Genomic DNA, 15,689 nt, shown 5'->3' with positions numbered 1-15,689 from the left:
AATGCCGGTGTGACGTGTGACTGCACGAGCGCTGACTTCCCTGCGGATAGACGAACCCGCTACAGTCTCCATTTTTTCCTGAACTGTCTCAGCAGCATTACGCCTTGTGCTTGGTCAGCCGCTACGGGGTCTATCGTCTAAACAACCCGTGGCTTCTAACATCGAAATCATTCTCGCCACAGCTGCATTTGTCAACGGATCTTTACCCATTCGAATCCCCTTCCTATGGCGATAGAATGGTAATGCTCAACTAGCACATTCCCCATTCTGATAATACAGCTTCACTAAAAGCGCCTTTCAGGTAATGTCAACATGCTGCAACTGCTGCCGCATCTGATTCTCTCTCTCATTACAGCCCCTTTTATACACGATTGTCATGTGCAGTCACTGACGTTTTGCTGGCCAGCGCCATCTGTCGGACATTTTGTGAATTTTTTTTGTTCTAATAAAACCCCATGTCATTCCAAGCATGTGTGTCAATTTTTACCTCTCTGTGTATATTATTTCGTTGTTTATAAAGTTTTCAAATTTATACTTACTTTTTGATCACCAGGTATATGTAGACGGGCACATGGAGACCCCTTATGTAGTTGCTGTATCTCATCACCAACTGCAGTTCTCACCTAGCATGTGAACCAGTATCATTGATGATCGGTTAGCTGGATACTGTGTATTTGTAAACAGGATTACGGTTAGGCATACACAAACTTCCTGGAAAACACCACACTTCATCTTTCTGGAGACACTCCAGCAATCATTCGTCAACAAGCCTTCTTATCACACTGTGGTGCTCCTGCTCGCATTGACCGTACGGGTCACCGCTACTCGGATCAAATATTTCCCGATTGGCGGAAACAGCAGAGGTGGCTCCAATTGCTTGACCTCCACATTCACCTGATTCGAACCCTATCGATTTCCACTGGTGGGTCTGTTTAAAATCATCACTGGATTTGTCTCCAGAGCCTGACACAGAAACCTTTCAGAATTGCACTGTGTCAGGCTTTGAGGAAAAATAGACAGCACTCCTGGGATTCGTGATTGTGCTCGTGGTGCAGTGAGGCATTGGTTTAAGGTTTGTATTCAAACAGGAGGTGCACATTTGGAAGTCTTTCTTAAAAGCAATTACGTTTGAGAAAAAAAAAAAAAAAGTTTCTGGTGAATATCACTGTTTTGAAGACCATGTCTTGGACAGCTTGCACAGGATAGAGTAGCATGGAGAGCTGCATCAAACCAGTCGCAGGACTGAAGACAACAACAACAACAAACACATCTTGGACATCAGACATTACCAGACACACCCGATATTGGACTTTTTATATTATTTACATATGGGGAACACATTTTTCAAATTGTGGTATATTGTAGCAAGTCTAGTTCAGGAGGACGTCAAGCAGATACAACACACACACACACACACACACACACACACACACACACACACACACACACATTGTTAATAATATATTAAAACTTGAGCATGGCAAAATACTTAACTTTGGACACAATTAGTGCTAAATCTACAGAGCAAGACCAACTCATTATATATATATAACAAATATTTCAAGACTTACCAAGCGGGAAAGCGTCGGTAGATAGGCACAGTGAATAAAACATACAAACACACACACACACAGAATTTCGAGCTTTCGCAACTGGCGGCTGCTTCGTCAGGAAAGAGGGAAGGAAAAGGAAAGATGAAAGGATGTGGGTTTTAAGGGAGAGGGTAAGGAGTCATTCCAATCCCGGGAGCGGAAAATTATACTCAATCCCTAAGGTAAGTCTTTCCGCTCCTGGGATTGGAATGACTCCTTACCCTCTCCCTTAAAACCCACATCCTTTCATCTTTCCTTTTCCTTCCCTCTTTCCTGACGAAGCAGCCGCCAGTTGCGAAAGCTCGAAATTCTGTGTGTGTGTTTGTATGTTTTATTCACTGTGCCTATCTACCGGCGCTTTCCCGCTTGGTAAGTCTTGGAATCTTTGTTTTTAATATATTTTTCCCATGTGGAAGTTTCTTTCTATTTTATATATAAGGAAACTACAATAAACCAACAGTAACACACTCTTCAAAACCTAAAAACTAAAAGCATCTCTTTTGTGGATCAAGCAAATAACAAATAATTCCTATAATCAGTGCTATCTTGACTCTCTACCCGAACATTTGTTCCACATCAAAGTCAGCTGGTAGATAGCCTAATACGACAGAAGTGACGTATCGTAATTGTTGCGAGGGAGGACAGTCGCCGGACGGGCTGATCTCCTTCACAGTCGGAGAGTTGAGAACTCCCCGCCGAACGTCTGGGTGCCGTCTTATCTAGCCCCAGGCAGAATGGTATTTCCGGGCCTATTTGCACAGGTGTGATAGCCAGGAAATAGTTCGTCGATCATAGCACCTGTTTCCTGTGCTGTTCGTCGCTGCCCTCTGATGAACGTTGGCTGCAAATACATGTTTGTTGTTAACTGTGCACTCGCTTCTAAACACTCGGCCAGACTTCGCTGCAGACCCGCATTGCTGGTCTGTCTGCAGTGTTGCCACTGCAATAGGCTTCTGCAGTGACTGCAGCAATTAAGTGTCCCCACCGCCGACGTGTATGTGGAGCTTTCACTGACACTTGTAACGCTTAGCTCTTTGTTCATTACAGAAGGATAGTTTCACACCAGAGTACAGCAAAACAACACTGTGTTTGGACATGTGTAACTTTCTCGCTGCAGCGGTGTAAGAAGACACTTTGTGGGTGTGTTTATTCCGACATCTCCGACTTGATACTGCGTTTAGCAATGACTGTTTTTACTTGTAGTGAGGTATTAACTTTGTCACAAGACGTTATTCTGCACATGACATCACAGAAACGTTTTATATTAAAATGATTAATTGAAAATCTCATATAAAGATGTGAAACAAATACTAACAAAGTGATAGAGGGGCTGGCCAGTACTTAGCTCCGTACAGCCCATTGATACACAAAACAGAACAGAAAATTTACTTTCCTAGGTTTTGGAACTTTGTTCGTTCGTCAGGGATGAAAGAGGGGGAAAAGAAGGGAAGAAGAGATAGTGGATTCAGTTATTCACAACCCAGGTTATGAAGCAACAGGGGAAGGTAAACAGGGAGGGTAGTGAGGATGGAGGCATGGGTGTCAGAGGGAAGCCAAAAATATTCTACTGTAAGTAGAGGATGCATACAGAAGTAAAGAGATATATAGTATATAGATAAACACAACTATTTAGGATGAAAAGATGCATGAGTGCCTAAAGAGGAAAGGGAAAAAGGAGAAGACTGAAGAGTAAATAGGAGTGAGGTTGGTTAAGGTAGGTTCAGTGCAGGGGGATGGTGGGATGAAAGGATGTGTTGGAGTGAAAGTTCCCATCTACACAGTTCTGAGGGACTGGTGTTAGGTGGGAGAATCCAAATGGCACGTACGGTGTAGCAAGTTTCTAGGTCCCTAGAATTATGCCGGAGGGCATGTGCTACTGGGTATTGGACATCTCCTAGGCGGACAGTTCGTCTGCGCTTGTTCATGCGCTGAGCCAGTTTAGCTGTCATCATACTGATGTAAAAGGCTGTGCAGTGCAGGCATGTCAGCTGATAAATGACACGTGTTGTTTCACATGTGGCCCTGCCTCAAATTGTGTACGTTTTACCAGTAGCGGAGTTGGAGTAGGTGGTTGTGGGTCGAATGCGTGGGGCAGTTTTTGCAGCTGGGTCAGTTACAGGGCTAGCAACCGCAGGGTAGAGAAGGTGGTCTGGGAGACATTCTATCGAGACAGAGTGGTGGTTGAAGGAGACAGAAGTGAGTTTGTGAATAAATAAGCAATCTTTATGAAAGGAGTTTTCCCTTTCTTGTTGTTATTGTAATGTTGTGCCAAGCAACAACAGACAGTTCACTAGATTTCAATATAAAATGACAATATTTTGTTTGACAAGCACATAATGTTATCAAAAAATCACCATTTTCACTTAATTTGCTCAGTTGTTATGAAAACAGAAATTTTGTGGTCTGCGACATTTCGCCGTACGGCAAACCCGGCAGCAGCCTCTGTTCTAATTATTATTTTTTTTCTCCTCCTGTTATCCTCTTCAGAACGCGGAGCGCGAGCACCTGCTGAGGAAAGCAGTGGCGAGGCACGACCAGCTGATGGCGGAGGCGCGCGACAACGCCGGCTGCGACCGCCACCTGTTCGGGCTGTACTGCGTGGCTGTGGAGTCCGGTCGGCCGGTGCCCGCTCTCTACTCCCACCCTGCGTACTCACGCAGGTGAGTGTGTCCGCACGCGCAGTGGATTGTGGGTGAGGTGGAGTTGGTGGTTGTGTTGTAGACGAATGACAGGGCATAAATAAAGGCTGTCCCATAAAGAAAACAACTTTTGAAATGCTCACTATTTCTGTCGTAGTACGTTGGGAGTGCTGGACATTGCACAGTTTTCACCAGTTTTCTTTGCCATTAGCAATGAAGTGTTTCACAATGGAATGGCATGTTGTCATAGCGAAAACTTACTAGTAATGTCTCGAATGTTGTAGACAGGCTGTTCATCTACATCTACATACATACTCCGCGATCCACCAAACAGTGCGTAGCGGAGGGTACCTTGTACCACAACTAGCATCTTCTCTCCCTGTTCCACTCCCAAACAGAACGAGGGAAAAATGACTGCCTATATGCCTCTGTACGAGTCCTAATCTCTCTTATCTTATCTTTTGTGGTCTTTCCGTGAAATGTAAGTTGGCGGCAGTAAAACCGTGGTGCAGTCAGCCTCAAATGCTGATTCTCTAAATTTCCTCAGTAGCGATTCATGAAAAGAACGCCTCCTTTCCTCTAGAGACTCCCACCCAAATTCCTGTAGTATTTCCGTAACACTCGCGTGATGATGAAACCTACGAGTAACAAATCTAGCAGCCTGCCTCTGAATTGCTTCTATGTCCTCCCTCAATCCGACCTGATAGGGATCCCAAACGCTCGAGCAGTATTCAAGAATAGGTCGTATTAGTGTTTTATAAGCGGTCTCCTTTACAGATTAACCACATCTTCCCAAAATTCTACCAATGAACTGAAGACGACCACCCGCCTTCCCCACAACTGCCATTACATGCTTGTCCCACTTCATATCGCTGTGCAACGTTATGCCCAAATATTTGATCGATGTGACTGTGTCGAGCACTACACTACTAATGGACTATTCAAACATTACGGGATTCTTTTTCCTCTTCATCTGCATTACCTTACATTTATCTATATTTAGAGTTAGCTGCCATTCTTTACATCAATCACAAATCTTGTCCAAGTCATCTTGTATCCTCCTACAGTCACTCAACGACGACACCTTCCCATACACCACAGCATCATCAGCAACAGCCGCACATTGCTATCCAAATGTCTCGAATGTTGTGGAGAGACTGTTCGCAAACTCTGCGGAATATTTGGTGAACATAATGCACCCAATTAGTTGAATGTGGTTGCTAAGGTTGAGAACACCAGTTCGATTTTGGAAATTTAAGTCTCAGGGCATCCCCGTATTAGTCCTGTGGAAAACATCACCATTGCGAATAGTAATGTTGATGTAAGTGAGGCAAAATGTATTCGGTGATGTTCACAACAATTGGATATTCCCAGAACTAACATATTCTGGAAGATGATCTGCACCTTTCGGACTATAAAATCCCACTGACATGGTAATTGAAGTCAAATGATCACCAAAAAAAAGGCACCGAGCATTCACACATGGTGTGCTAGCAAAACAAAGAATGACAATTCACTAAGTAAAATAACATTCTCTGGTAAGGTGTACTTTCTTTTGAATGGCATAGCGAACAACCTAAAATGCAGGATTTGGGGCACAGAAGACTTTAGAATGATTATGGAGAAGCCATTGCACCAACAACAAGTGAATATGTAGTGTAGCATTTGGGCTGGGGGCATAATTGGGCCGTCCTTTTCAAAAGTGGCATTAACAGTGGACAGTGAATACTACTGCAATATGTTAAGACAGCTTTTGTGGTCTGAACTGGATCTTGGAAGTGCTGGTTGATTTCAACACCATGGTGCAACGTGTCACACATTAAACTTCTTACAAGAGAGGTTTCACAGCCTGATGATTTCTTTGAATACCAATGTGAATTGGCCACCCAGGTCTTGTGATTCGATACCGTGTGATTTTTTATATATATATATATATATATATATTAATGACGATGTAAATAAAACAGAAAGAAACTTCCACATGGGAAAAATATATTAAAAATAAAGATTCCAAGACTTACCAAGCGGGAAAGCGCCGGCAGACAGGCACATGAACAAAACACACAAACACACACACAGAATTACAAGCTTTCGCAACTGGCAGTTGCTTCGTCAGGAAGGAAGGAAGGAGAGGGAAAAATGAAAGGGTGTGGGTTTTAAGGGAGAGGGTAAGGAGTCATTCCAATCCCGGGAGCGGAAAGACTTCCCTTAGGGGAAAAAAAGGACAGGTGTACACTCGCACATACACACACACACATATCCATCCGCACATACACAGACACAAGCAGACATATTTCAAATATGTCTGCTTGTGTCTGTGTATGTGCGGATGGATATGTGTGTGTGTGTATGTGCGAGTGTACACCTGTCCTTTTTTTCCCCTAAGGGAAGTCTTTCCGCTCCCGGGATTGGAATGACTCCTTACCCTCTCCCTTAAAACCCACACCCTTTCATTTTTCCCTCTCCTTCCTTCCTTCCTGACGAAGCAACTGCCAGTTGCGAAAGCTTGTAATTCTGTGTGTGTGTTTGTGTGTTTTGTTCATGTGCCTGTCTGCCGGCGCTTTCCCGCTTGGTAAGTCTTGGAATCTTTATTTTTAATATATATATATATTAATGTGGATATTTGAAATCTCGAGTGAATGATAACAAATCGCTATCGCTTGCAGAGTTCAAAGCTGGGACTCAGCATGTAATTTCAGAACTGGAGCTGCAAGTGTGCCAAAAGGTTACGAAAAATTTCATCAAAAGAATGGGAGTGTGCTTGTGGAGTTGTGGAGCGCATTTGAGTAACATCGTACCAGTGGGGAAAATGCTCCTATTGGAACACAAAAAAGGCAAATATGCATCTGTTTAAGACTCAGCAAATAAGGGTACCCCCTGTGTCATTCTACCTTCGTTTTTCCACAAAGTCTGACATACAAACATATTCATGTTGTTTTTAACAACTCCCACAAGCTCCCTCCGTTCCACCAGGGGGTACAGAAAAAAAAGAGAGAAGAAAACAATGGAATAACATTGCCGTGGGTAGAGCTTGTCTAGTATGCATTTCTGCCACTGGGCATGTATAGTGCAACTCATTGCCACTTTAGTGACACGTGTGCTATCGACATGGCTTGTTCTGTCCATCTGCAGTGATTGGTTTTGCTAGTACTGTTTTGTTCATGTTTCATTTTTTATGATTGCAAGTTTAAGTGAACAATGTGCAGTTGTGAAATTTTGTTTTCTGCTCAGTAAAAATGCTACCGAAACTGTTTTAATTTGAATTACCAGAATGAGCCTATGGGAAAAACTCGATTGTACAAGTAGATTGCTCGATTTAAAAATAGTGAAATATTGGTTGATGGAAAACTGCATTCTAGACGTCTATCAGCTGCCCGAATTGACGAAAATATTGAAAAAAATTGAGGGCTTATTCTCACAGACCTTCAACAGACAATTGATTGACTGTCAGAGACTAGTGGGTTACCTCGGAGCACGGTTCAGAGAATTTTAATGGAAGATTTGGGAATGAAAAGGGTTGCTGCCAAATTTGTTCATTGGGTTCTCACTGACAATAAAAGGAATGTCTAGTTGAATATGTTGTGCTTTGAAACAACAGCTTGTAACTGATCCAGATTTTCTGTCAAAAGTCATTTCTGGTGACGAGTCATTGTGCTATGCGTACGACCCAGAAACAAAGCAACTGTCATTGTAATGGAAGACATCATCGACACACTGACCAAAAAAGTGTCCTCAAGTCAAATCGAACATCAAAATGATGCTGATTTGCTTTTTTGGTGCCAAAGGCGTAGTTCATTCAGAGTTTGTTCCTCAAGTCACACCATCAATCAAACCTTTTATTTGGAAGCTTTAAGAAGTTTGTGCAACAGTGTTTGTCAAAAAGACCCAATTTGTGTGAGACAGGAGACTGAGTCTTCCACCACAGCAACCCACTTGCACACACAGCCATCTCTGTTAGACAATTTTCAGATTTTATCTTCATGGTCTCTTCGCGATATATACATAGGAGGGAGCAATATACTGCTTGACTCCTCGGTGAAGGTATGTTCTCTAAACTACAACAAAAGCCCGTACCAAGCTACCGAGCATCTCTCCTGCAGAGTCTTCCACTGGAGTTTATCTATCATCTCCGTAACGCTTTCACGATTACTAAATGATCCTGTAACGAGGCGCGCTGCTCTCCGTTGGATCTTCCTATCTCTTCTATCGACCCTATCTGGTACGGATCCCACACTGCTGAGCAGTATTCGAGCGGTGGGCGAACAAGTGTACTGTAACCTACTTCCTTTGTTTTCGGATTGCGTATCCTTAGGATTCTTCCAATGAAACTCAGTCTGGCATCTGCTTTACCGACGATCAACTTTATATGATCATTCCATTTTAAATCACTCCTAATGCGTACTCCCAGATAATTTATGGAATTAACTGCTTCCAGTTGCTGACCTACTATTTTGTAGCTAAATGATAAAGGATCTTTCTTTCTATGTATTCGCAGCACATTACACTTGTCTACATTGAGATTCAATTCCCATTCACTGCACCATGTGTCAACTCATTGCAGATCCTCCTGTATTTCAGTACAATTTTCCATTGTTACAACCTCTCGATACACCACAGCATCATTTGCAAAAAGCCTCAGTGAACTTCCAATGTTATGCACCAGGTCATTTATGTATATTGTGAATAGCAACGGTCCTACGACACTCCCCTTGGTACACCTGAAATCACTCTTACTTCGGAAGACTTCTCTCCATTGAGAATGACATGCTACGTTCTGTTATCTAGGAGCTCTTCAATCCAGTCACACAGTTGGTCTGATCATCCATATGCTCTTACTTTGTTTATTAAACGACTGTGGGGAACTGTATCGAACGCCTTACGGAAGTCAAGAAACACGGCATCTACCTGGGAACCCATGTCTATGGCCCTCTGAATCTCGTGGACGAATAGTGCGAGCTGGGTTTCACACGATCGTCTTTTACGAAACCCACACTGATTCCTACAGAGAAAATGTCTAGTCTGCAGAAATGTCCTTTTACTCGAACATAATACGTGTTCCAAACTTCTATAACTGATCGACATCAGAGATATAGGTCTATAGTTCTGCACATCTGTTTGACGTTCCTTCTTAAAAACAGCGATGACCTGTGCCCTATTCCAACCCTTTGGAATGCTACGCTTTTCTAGAGACATACGGTACACCGCTGCAAGAAGGTGGGCAAGTTCCTTTGCGTACTCTATTAGTCTGTCATCCTCTGTTTCAGTACCATTTTGGTCACAGAGTGTGTGGACATTATGTTTTGATACACCTACTGCTTTGACATAAGTCCAAAATTTCTTAGGATTTTCTGCCAAGTCAGTACATAGAGCTTTACTGTTGAATTCATTGAATGCCTCTCGCATAGCCCTCCTCACATTACATTTTGCTTCGCGTAATTTTTGTTTGTCTGCAAGGCTTTGGCTGTGTTTGTGTTTGCTGTGACGTTCCCTTTGCTTCCACAGCAGTTTTCTAACTCGGTTGTTGTGCCACGGTGGCTCTTGTTCATCACTTATGATCTTGGTTGGCACATACTCGTGTAATGCATATTGTACAATGGATTTGAACTTTGTCCACTGATCCTCAACACTATCTGTGCTGGAGAGAAAACTTTTGTGTTGAGCCGTCAAGTACTCTGAAATCTGCTTTTTGTCACTTTTGCTAAACAGAAAAACCTTCCTTCCTTTTTTAATATTTCTAGTTGCGGCTGAAATCACCGATACAGTAACCGCTTTACGATCGCTGATTCCCTGTTCTGCCTTAACTGTTTTAAATAGTTCGGGTCTGTAACAATGGTACATTTCTCACTCCACCGATTTCAGAACATTGGAAAAGTTGAGGGGGGGGGGGGGGGGGGGGGAGGTGGGAACTCAAGCAAGGTGCTGTCGGCATTTGTAAAGATGACTGCAAAACATGTTTCAAACAGTGGGAGCACTGGTGGGACAAATGTATTTGTTGTAAGGGTGAGTATTTGTAAGCAATTCCTCTCATAACTCACGCACAGCCATTAGTCCGTAGCTGTAAGTCGCTCGTATGAGTTCGATCCCACTTTCCCGTTCTCACTCACTCGTTCGTCCCATGTCATTGTCATTGCCTCCTTGTGTCCCACAATTGGAATTATTACATTGTCCCTAAAGTTTGATGGTATTTCTCCTGTCTCATATGCCCCACAGAACAGGTGGAATGGTTTTGTCACAGCTGGCTCTCCCAAGGATTTCAAAAATTCAGAGAGTGTGTTGTCTATTCGAGATGCCTGTATTGTAGTGGGACATTTCTGTGCTCTGTAAAAATCTTCTCGTAGTATCATATCCCCTGTGTCATCCTCATCTACTTCTATAATATTGTCCTTGAATTTGTTTACCATATGTTGTTGTTGTTGTTGTTGTTGTTGTTGTTGTTGTGGTCTTCAGTCCTGAGACTGGTTTGATGCAGCTCTCCATGCTACTCTATCCTGCGCAAGCTTCATCATCTCCCAGTACCTACTGCAACCTACATCCTACTGAATCTGCTTAGTGTATTTATCTCTTGGTCTTCCTCTACGAAATTTACCCTCCACGCTGCCCTCCAATACTAAATTGGTGATCCCTTGATGCCTCACAACATGTCCTACCAACCAATTCCTTCTTCTAGTCAAGTTGTGCCACAAACTCCTCTTCTCCCCAATCCTATTCAATACCTCCTCATTAGTTATGTGATCTACCCATCTAATCTTCAGCATTCTTCTGTAGCACCACATTTTGAAAGCTTCTATTCTCTTCCTGTCCAAACTATTGATCGTCCATGTTTCACTTCCATACATGGCTACAGTCCATACAAATACTTTCAGAAATGACTTCCTGACACTTAAATCTATACTCGATGTTAACAAATTTCTCTTCTTCAGAAATGCTTTCCTTGCCATTGCCAGTCTACATTTTATATCCTCTCTACTTCGACCATCATCAGTTATTTTGCTCCCCAAATAGCAAAACTCCTTTACTACTTTAAATGTCTCATTTCCTAATCTAATTCCCTCAGCATCACCTGACTTAATTCGACTACATTCCATTATCCTCATTTTGATTTTGTTGATGTTCATCTTATATCCTCCTTTCAAGACACTGTCCATTCCGTTCAACTGCTCTTCCAGGTCCTTTGCTGTCTCTGACTGAATTACAATGTCATCGGCGAACCTCAGAGTTTTTATTTCTTCTCCATGGATTTTAATACCTACTCTGAATTTTTCTTTTGTTTTCTTCACTGCTTGCTCAGTTTACCATATAAAAATCCTCTCTTTTTTTCCTTCAACCGTTGAGCTTTTCTTTCTTTTCTTACAGCAGGCTTGCCATTTGAACTCTTAATATTCATTCAGCAGTTTCTGTTTTTCTCTAGAGGGTGTAATTTTTCTGTAAGGGTCATCTATTTTTCCCCAAGTTATACATGCTGTTATAGCTTTCATTTGCTGTCTAGCCATTCCTGTGTAGCCATTTTCCAGTTTAAGTCAGTCTCGTTGTTCAGACATTTATATTCCCTTTGACTTGCTTCATTTGCTGTATTTCTATATTTCATCCTTTTGTCAATGAAATTTAATATCTCGTATGTTATCCAGGGATTTATACTGGGCCTTGGTTTTTTTTATCTACTAGACCCTCTGCTCTCTTCACTATTTCATCTCTTAAAGCTACCCATAAGTTTTCTGTTGTGTTCCCTGTCTCAGTCAAACATTGCCTGATCCTCTCTCTGAAACTCTCAACAACCTGTGATTCCTTTAATTTATCAGAATACCATCTCCATAATTTCTTTCCTTTTTAAAATTTCTTTAGTTCTGAATTACAGGCTATAGGCAATAAATTATTGTCAGAGTACATAACTGCCCCTGGAAATCAGGTTTTCAAATCTGTCTTTCCATTATATAATCAGTCTGAAACCTTCCGTGTCTGCCCCACCCCCCTCAAAAAAACAAAAAAAAGAAGTTTAGGGTATAACATCCTGTCAACACCGAGGTCCTAGCAGTAGAGATGGGGAACAAAATGAGCTGTGCCCTTTGAAAGGAACCATCAAGGTTTAGGGAAATCACTTAAGACCTAATCTGGATGGCTATACACAGATCTGAAGCATCATCCTCCGGAATGCGAGACCAGCATGCCAAACACTGTGCCATCTCCCTTTGTTAGTGTGCTCAGGTCTCTTGCATGTGTACTACCTTCTGTCATGATTCTTAAACTACTTATTAGTGATGATTACATTATGCTCTCTGCAAAACTCTAACTGCCAGCTTCCTCTTTCACTCCTTTCTCCAGACCCATTTTCACCTAATATTATTCCTTCTCTTCCTAGTCTTCCTCCTACTACCGAAATCCATTCTCCCATCACAGTTAACTTCCCTCTCCTTTAACTATTTGAATATTTTCTTTTAACTTATAATATAATTCTTCAATCTCTTTGTCATCTGCAGAGATAGTTTGCATATGAACTCGTACTACTGTGGTGGGAGTTGTCTTCGTACCTATCTTGACCACGATGATGCATTTTCTATGCAGCTTACCTGCATTCCTATTTTCTTATTCTGTAACATCTAATCCTGCATTACACGTATTTGATTTTGTACCTATAGCCCCTGTACTCCCTTGACCAGAAGTCCTGTTCATTCTGCCACCAAACTTCAATACTTTCCACTATATTTAACTTCAACATACCAGCTTCCCTTTCTAAATCTTTTAACCTAGCTACTCAATAAGGGATCTAATATTTCACGCTCGACCTGTAAAATGACAGTTTTATTTTTCCTGAAGACAACATTCCTCCTAGTAGTGCCTGCCCTGTGATCTGAATGGGGAACTGTTTTACCTCCAGAATATTTTCCCCGAAGCGAATGCCATCGTAATTTAATTAAACAGTAGAAGTGCATGCGCTCGAGAAAAATCATGGCTATAGTTTCCCCACGTTTTCAGCCACATGCTATACCAGCACACCGAGGCCACATTGGTTGATGTTAGAAGGCCGGATCAGTCAATCGTCCACACTTTTGCCCCTGCAACAACTAGAAAGGCTACTGCTGCCCAGGAACTGTGGATTATTCTGGCCTCTCTACAGATTATGCCTCCCCCCTCCGGCTCCCACTTCTTTATGGTTGCTCTTAAGTTACGGCTATCTGTATTGTTGGAACACGCAGGCTACCCTATCTCAGCTAGGTCTGTGGTTTGTGGGCGTGTTATTATTTTGTTTGTTGATGTACAAGTAATTGATGCTACTATGTAACTGATTGGGCTTGTTAACTCTGATCGCTAAATAATACCCACAATATTATATTGTCAGTTCATAGTAATACATTTCAGAGAAATAAAAGGAATAATGTTAGATATTTATTGTTACAAAAGTGATTTACAAAATTCCATTTCAAATTTCAGTACAGTTAATACAAATATTCCAGTGAAATACCTGGTACTAGAAATCCAAAATAATCCTTTTACTTGCAGAAAGTCTATAGTATGACGGAAATATATAGAATGGCTCAAAACCCGTGTGGATGTGAGAGAACCACAAGGATTTGTAAATTTGTTTCAATAACAGGTGAATGAACAGAATGATGATGTGTGGGACAGGACAATGACAGAATGAACTGACCTGTTGCTGTTGTGGCCTTCAGTCCTGAGACTGGTTTGATGCAGCCCTCCATGCTACTCTATCCTGTGCAAGCTTCTTCATCTCCCAGAACATACTGCAACCTACATCCATCTGAATCTGCTTAATGTATCCATCTCTTGATCTCCCTCTACGATTTTTACCCTCCACGCTGCCCTCCAGTGCTAAATTGGTGATCCTTTGATGCCTCAGAACATGTCCTACCAGCCGGTCCCTTCTTCTAGTCAAGTTGTGCCACAAACTCCTCTTCTCCCCAATTCTATTCAATACCTCCTTATTAGTTATGTGATCTATCCATTCTTCCGTAGCACCACATTTCGAAAGATTCTATTCTCTTCTTATCCAAACTATTTATCGTCCATGTTTCACTTCCATACTTGGCTACACTCCATACAAATAATATCAAAAACGACTTCCTGACACTTATATCTATACTCAGTGTTACCAATTTCTCTTCTTCAGAAACGCTTTCCTGGCCATTGCCAGTCTACATTTGATATCCTCTCTACTTCGACCATCATCAGTTATTTTGCTCCCCAAGTAGCAAAGCACCTATACTACTTTAAGTGTCTCATTTCCTAATCTAATTGCCTCAGCGTCACCCAACTTAATTCGACTACATTCCATTATCCTCGTTTGGCTTTTGTTGATGTTCATCTTATATCCTCCTTTCAAAACACTGTCCATTCTGTTCAACTGCTCTTCCAAGTCCTTTGCTGTTTCTGACAGAATTACAATGTCAGAACTGACCTATAGTGTAAAATGAAAATTGCATTACCGAAATAAACAATTACCTATAAAGAACTGATCGGTACCCCAGACACCCGTAAAACTGCGGTCGATTTCCGAATTGTGACACAAAATACGCTCTTTCTTGGGTCAGTCACCAGAAGACGCTGTGTAAATTCCAGATTAGTGCGCCGAGCTAACCTTTCACTGTCGATAGATGACAGCCTCGGAGAATCATACACTTGACAGATTCGTTTGTAGTACAGTAATGTGAAGTCGAGTGAATTAATACCTCCCCTGTTTGGCGCAGCGGCGGCAACGGGAACTTCGTGCTGTCGACGAGCCTGGTGGGCTACACACCGGTCAGTGGGGGCGTCGCGCCCATGTGCCTCGACGGCTACGGCTGCTTCTACAGCATCACAGCAAGCAGGTGAGTGGAGGAGCGACGTGGTGTCTCCTGTGGGCTGTTGTGGCTGCAACCGCATTTGCACTGGTGGCTGCAGAGTGATTCATATCTGTGGTTGAACCTATTTGTAGTTCCCTTAATGTGTTACACACTGCCAATTACAAGGTCTGTTCAAAAAATTCTGGAACATTTGTGACTTCGCATCTACATCTACATCCATACTCCGCCAGCCACCTGACGGTGTGTGGTGGAGGGTACCCTCTTATTGTTCGCGGAAAGGAAGGTTGTCGGTATGCCTCTGTGTGGGCTCTAATCTCTCTGATTTTATCCTCGTGGTCTCTTCGCGAGATATATGTGGGAGGGAGCAATATACTGCTCGACTCCTCGGTGAAGGAATGTTCTCGAAACTTCATAAAAGCCCGTACCGAGCTACTGAGCATCTCTCCTGCGGTGTCTTCCACTGGAGTTTATCTATTGTCTCCGTAACGCTTTTGCGATTACTAAATGATCCTGTAATGAAGCGCGCTGCTCTCCGTTGGATCTTCTCTATCTCTTCTATCAACCTTATCTGGTACGGATCCCACACTGCTGAGCAGTATTCGAGCAGTGGGCGAACAAATGTACTGTAACCTACTTCCTTTGTTTTCAGATTGCATTTTCTTAGG

At 42.4% G+C, this 15,689-nt stretch overlaps 1 protein-coding gene across 4 annotated transcripts in view; it reads left to right on the top strand.

The window, feature by feature from the left end:
* LOC126295101 (peroxisomal carnitine O-octanoyltransferase) overlaps positions 1-15,689 on the top strand; it is a 166,259-nt gene that overhangs the window by 129,512 nt on the left and 21,058 nt on the right. For all 4 annotated transcript variants that reach the window (XM_049987357.1, XM_049987354.1, XM_049987355.1 and 1 more), the window contains exons 11-12: positions 4,080-4,252; positions 14,929-15,048. In XM_049987357.1, coding sequence (XP_049843314.1) covers positions 4,080-4,252; positions 14,929-15,048 — 293 coding nt within the window. The remainder of the gene's footprint in view (positions 1-4,079; positions 4,253-14,928; positions 15,049-15,689) is intronic.

This window comes from Schistocerca gregaria, chromosome 11 (assembly GCF_023897955.1).
Source record: "Schistocerca gregaria isolate iqSchGreg1 chromosome 11, iqSchGreg1.2, whole genome shotgun sequence".
NCBI classification, from domain to species: Eukaryota; Metazoa; Arthropoda; class Insecta; order Orthoptera; family Acrididae; genus Schistocerca; species Schistocerca gregaria.
This window is presented reverse-complemented; position numbering and strand designations above follow the sequence as displayed.